The 5,000-nt window shown below is 39.6% G+C and overlaps 1 protein-coding gene across 1 annotated transcript in view; it reads left to right on the top strand.

Annotated features, from left to right (window-relative positions):
* Positions 1-5,000, top strand: part of LOC137969554 (stereocilin-like) — a 40,244-nt gene that overhangs the window by 8,719 nt on the left and 26,525 nt on the right. The window contains exons 10-15 of the mRNA XM_068815855.1: positions 1-82; positions 337-375; positions 748-915; positions 2,910-3,059; positions 3,433-3,651; positions 4,884-5,000. The exon at positions 1-82 is cut by the window's left edge and continues 149 nt beyond it; the exon at positions 4,884-5,000 is cut by the window's right edge and continues 123 nt beyond it. Coding sequence (XP_068671956.1) covers positions 1-82; positions 337-375; positions 748-915; positions 2,910-3,059; positions 3,433-3,651; positions 4,884-5,000 — 775 coding nt within the window. The remainder of the gene's footprint in view (positions 83-336; positions 376-747; positions 916-2,909; positions 3,060-3,432; positions 3,652-4,883) is intronic.

Here is a 5,000-nt window from a genome sequence, read left to right as displayed (position 1 = left end):
CTCTGAACTTAGAAAGATCGGTGATCAGGTCATCAAGAACTCCTTGCAGGTTTTGAAGAATGTGGACTTGGATCTGGATCAGGTAAGTGAGTTAATGGCGGGATCAGAAATTCCGGCTCAGGGACCCGCGCATTTTAGTTTATTGTTTTAAAGTGTCAGGCATTGGTTTTGTTGCCCACGCTTCTGTTCTAGGTATAGTTATTAAGCCAGTCACATCGTACCTTACGTTTACCATCTCAAGAGCAACTAATTTTGGGCAGCTGAATCAGATGTCTCGATTTACTTTGGTTTTTGAAATAACTCACTTGCATTTCTCGTTGCTTTCTTTTATCACAGGCTCAAGAAATCGTGAAGAAACTGAAACAGTCATTCGACGTATGTACACTGAAATAACTGCTTCCTAGTAACTAAACAATCGAAAAAACGTTGAGCCAAACTATCTCTTCCTTTTTGCTCAAGCGCTGCCTGCGGTGGAATTTCCAAGCAAACGATATTTTCAAATTTCAGTCGCCTGAAAAAAAGGGACTTTCTTTGCTCTAAAACCCGAGGAAACGCTTGCTATGGAGGTTAGGTCAAGCGTAATTGTTCTGTCTCGTCTGAATTAGGTTACCCTCAAGAGGTTTTCTTGCGCTGTTGCCGGTTCTGTTATAAAACCCGCGCAGCTTCTCGTCTCGCCGCGGGCGCAAAAAAAAGGCCATTGTCAGCCGCGGTTAAGTTTGCTAAACATTGTATTTTCATGCATTTCAGCTTTCTCAGCTCACGACAGGAGACATTGTCGCTCTAGGCAAATCAATTGATGGCTTTTTGTCGTCAGATGTTGGAAAATTGGCTCAATCGGCTGTTTTTGTAGCGTTTCCACAAATGAAAATTGTTAAAGAAGTGGCGATGCCTGTTTTGCGGAAGTTCATTAAAAAGGTAAGAATTCATCCTCCGAATTCATTCTTTTTGTCTTGAAAAGTTATCAAGGGAGTTTGTTGTTTGAGCTTCGCAGGGGCCAGGAGGAGTCCTTTAATTTGAATTTGAATACTTCTTGAAATGCCTTGCGATTTTGTCTTGCTCTGTTTCTATATTTTCAAATGGCTAATGGGTCAATCAACTTTGAGGATTATTGCTCCTTTGATAAAAAAAAAATTAAAAAAAAAAAAAAAATCGGCCTCTCAAGTTTAAATTGCAATCAACGTCTTTGTTTTGCACAACTGCAGCAGAAGCGTAAATGTGATAGATTCTCATCAACATAACTTTATTTACCCTCGGATTTTTTTAGAGCAGCTTAAAGTTGGTGCAGCTATTATCTCCGAACATTTACCCTCCCAACCATGATACACCACAGGGGACAAACCATAACACCGCGGGAACTCCTTCTTTCACGTCCCACAAGGTTATGAACATGGAAGATATTTGTGAGACGGGGCCTCCGGTTTATCGTTCTTACCCGAGAAGACCAAAGAGTTTAACCATTCGCAGATGTCATTACAAAGGCAGCACGTTCTTCTCAGTTATTTAAAGACCCTGAGTGTTGGTCAAGCCGGAGTCGAACTCACGACCTCCCGCATGGCAGCCCGGTGCTCAACCAACTGAGCCACTGGTGCGCGTACTGAAATACGAAATCGTTCACAATTGGAATCTGAATTCCTGAGTTCGTAAGTTAATAAAAGGGGCAATAAACCATTTTAATTATTTCTCAGTTATTTTGGACAATATTTTACGGTGTTTGACTCTGGTTTCGTATCTTTAGAGTTGTTTTTTTTCTAATAGTACTTCACACAAATACAAACAAATAGCTGAAGTATTCTTATTTTTATCAAAAAAGATCCTCTAATTTTATGGCTGAACACTTTTATTTCTGTTGCGAATGTTCGAGCCTGAGACCTTTCTTAACAGATTCTTAAAGTTGTGTGGTATACCTCATTGGAAATTTACTCGAATTTAATGTAAAACGACTTTCGAATAAAGAAAATTAACGCGAACGAGGAGGTAGAATTTCAAAATAAAGGAAATTAACGCGATTAAGACAGTTGGTGGTGACCACTGGAACGAACTTATTTAAAACTGGATGCAAAAAAATCACTGAACAAAACTGAGCCCTCTGGTCAACAAAACAGTTCTCATAATTCTAATTAATGTAGGGGTTAACGGAAAGAAAGAAAATTTGTACCTTACTTTATTGTGTTTTCGGTGTCATGAATGTCTGGAAAGGTTTCAAAATTAGGGTGAAAATAATTGAAATTAATAGCGCGGAAATTAACGCTGCACTTACTTAACGTCGCGGAAAATAACTCTCAACATAATTAGCGCAACTTAAATTAACGCGAATTTTAACGATTTGCGTTAGCTTCGTGGAGCGTTAATTTCCTGTAGTTAGGTATACTAATTTCGACTACAAACTGAGTTGTTCTTGAGTGCATCGTGCAATGTGATTAACCACCTTGTTATTGTTTAACGTCCATAAGCATTTGAGTTAATTGTGCTGTTAGACTACAGGTTTGCATTTCTTTTATTTTATTCATTGAAACACAAAACAAATAAGCAAAATAAACGTTCCTAACTGACTCTCCGCTTGGCTAAGTGGGTATGTTCTTAGAATTGTGGTTCATCTCAGCGTGAACTTTCTTATAAAAAACTGAGCTTCTTATAAAAAAAAAAGAGTGCAATACAACACTTAACTTTCACGTCTAACTTTTTCGTGACTATGACAACCTGTCACTGACGAACCGGATAAGATCTTCCAAGAAAGTTCTAAGTGCCAAAAATTCTTAGAAAAAAAACTGTTGTAGGACGTTTTAGTGCACAGAGGTAAGGAATGTCGAATGAAGAGTAATAAAAATCATCGGCGTTAGCCACAGTAGAATCTATAAGCGGCACTCTTGTTGGTGGCATGGACAACACAGTACTTGTTTCTTTCATCATAGTACGAGGACGATCCGACATTTACCAAGAACATTGCACAGCTTGGACAGTTTGCTATAGCTCTGAGTCGCGATGAACTCGAGGCTGAAGATGTGGATCAAATTATTATCAATCTTGACAAACTTGGACTAATTCCTTGGGACAAGACACAGGTAAGACCACCATGCATTGTGCACCGGACAGTGCCGTTGTAAAGCGAGGCATATAGTTAATTAATTAATTAATTAATTAATTCAAGTTAAAGTCTAACGGCCTTTAAAATCACTTTTCATGCAAATATGCCTTAAAATTAAAATTTAAAACAAAACTGCAAGTTTGCTTCAATCTGTTGCATTTTCTTCGCAAACTGACAGGTCTGGCCGGCCAGTTGGGACAAAAGAAAAGCGCCCTTATAGTCAGCCTCTCTCCAGGGTTTGTCTTAAAATGTTTCCTAAAAGAAGTCGACGTGTCAAAGAAGAACGATGGAGTAGCACAATTTACTGAGCCTTGCTTTCTTTTCCTTTCCGTCTCTTTTATATTCGTTAGATACTAGCTCTTTCCAAAAAGATCCGAGAGAGGTGGGGCGACTTCAACGGTACTGATGCAGATGACTCTGATAATCCAAACTGGGGATTCTTAAACATGAAAAAGCTTGGACATATTGCGGTAGGAATCGCAAAGGAAGAATTGCGTGACTTACCCATCCGGGGTATTGAAGACACAATCGATGCTTTGGGACAGCAAAAAGACTGGGACCGCGGACAGGTGAGAAGTAGTGGTGATCATGCACTTCAGAGTGTACCTAAACTGAAATATTTTTCCTTTAATACCAATTAATTAATCCCCTAACCCAAAAGCAAACATGGGTTACACTTTCTCATCGAAACTTCGCCTTTGACGGGCTTTACGTGAGAGTTACGTAAAGTTAAGAAACGTAGCAGTCATTTGACCCGTGTCCAAGCTAGGAGAAGCATGAGTTTATTTTCGATTTTACGTCACTAACTTCACAAGAAGCAGAAAGCAAAGCAGTTTTGATGTAGAATCGACAAGGAACCAGTGCTTCTCATTGCTCGTTCGTGGGCGAAATGATTACTGTTTTGCCAACTTCACGTTACGTGTACGTAGGGCACGTAAAAAGCGAAATTCCTAGGTGTAAATGGAAATACGATGATTTACTCAACCCCTTAAGCTTACATAGCCAAACGCAATATTTGCTCCACCGACGGAGAGACTGCAAATAAACTTAACACAGAAATTCAGATATTGATTTTTTTGTGAGGGAAAACCAGAGCACCCCAGTGGAGTAATATCTCTTGGAGCAGAGAAGAGAATCAGTATTCAGCATTGCGCTATTAAAATCTTCTTCCTCAGGATTTTGATATAGCTGACGACACATTTATTCGAAATGACGGTCCAAAACACAGTCTTATAGACCTCTTTCGCAATGGCGACCAAACAAAATATTCTTCTGTTTTAATGCTAATCAGTCTTTCTAACCTCTCTACGACGAGCTAATCTCAAAAGAATATTTGTTTCAAAATGAGGGAAGACCTTAGACAGCAATGACCAGAACCAAGGTTGCTGACCAGCGGTTTTCGTTAAAACAATGGTTTTGCTGGGTGTGCTCAGTCTCGCGGGCTCAGAAAACCTGGCTGTAGTCATTGTTATTTAAGGTTTTTCCAAAATGAAGGCAGTAGGTCTAATTAACATAAAGACAAAAGAATGTAAAGATGGTCGCCATTTATGAAAGTGGTCTATTTGAGAATTATGAACGATAAACCGCGGGCCAAGTCTAGTAACAACACCTGTTCCGAAACGCGACCGGAAATTGAAGCCACACACTATAATCACGATTCAAGTTGTTTGCTGAAAAGATAATTCTCTCGACCAAAAGCAAACTTCTCCGATGTTCGTCCGACTTAGCCAACTCTTTGTCGGTACCGCTTTATGTTGTTCGCAGATCTTTGGTCCTAATTTCATGTTTGTTTCAATTTTAGATTCTTATGGTGCTAACAAGGCTGCGGGAGTACTGGGAGATGGAAGATCTCGACTTCTCAAATTTCACCGAAGTCGACATCAATTCCCTGGGAACGTTTCTGCGAGGCCTCGCTCAA

This window comes from Montipora foliosa, chromosome 9 (assembly GCF_036669935.1).
Source record: "Montipora foliosa isolate CH-2021 chromosome 9, ASM3666993v2, whole genome shotgun sequence".
NCBI lineage: Eukaryota > Metazoa > Cnidaria > Anthozoa > Scleractinia > Acroporidae > Montipora > Montipora foliosa.
Note: the sequence above shows the minus strand (reverse complement) of the source record. Positions and strands in the feature narration are given on the sequence as shown.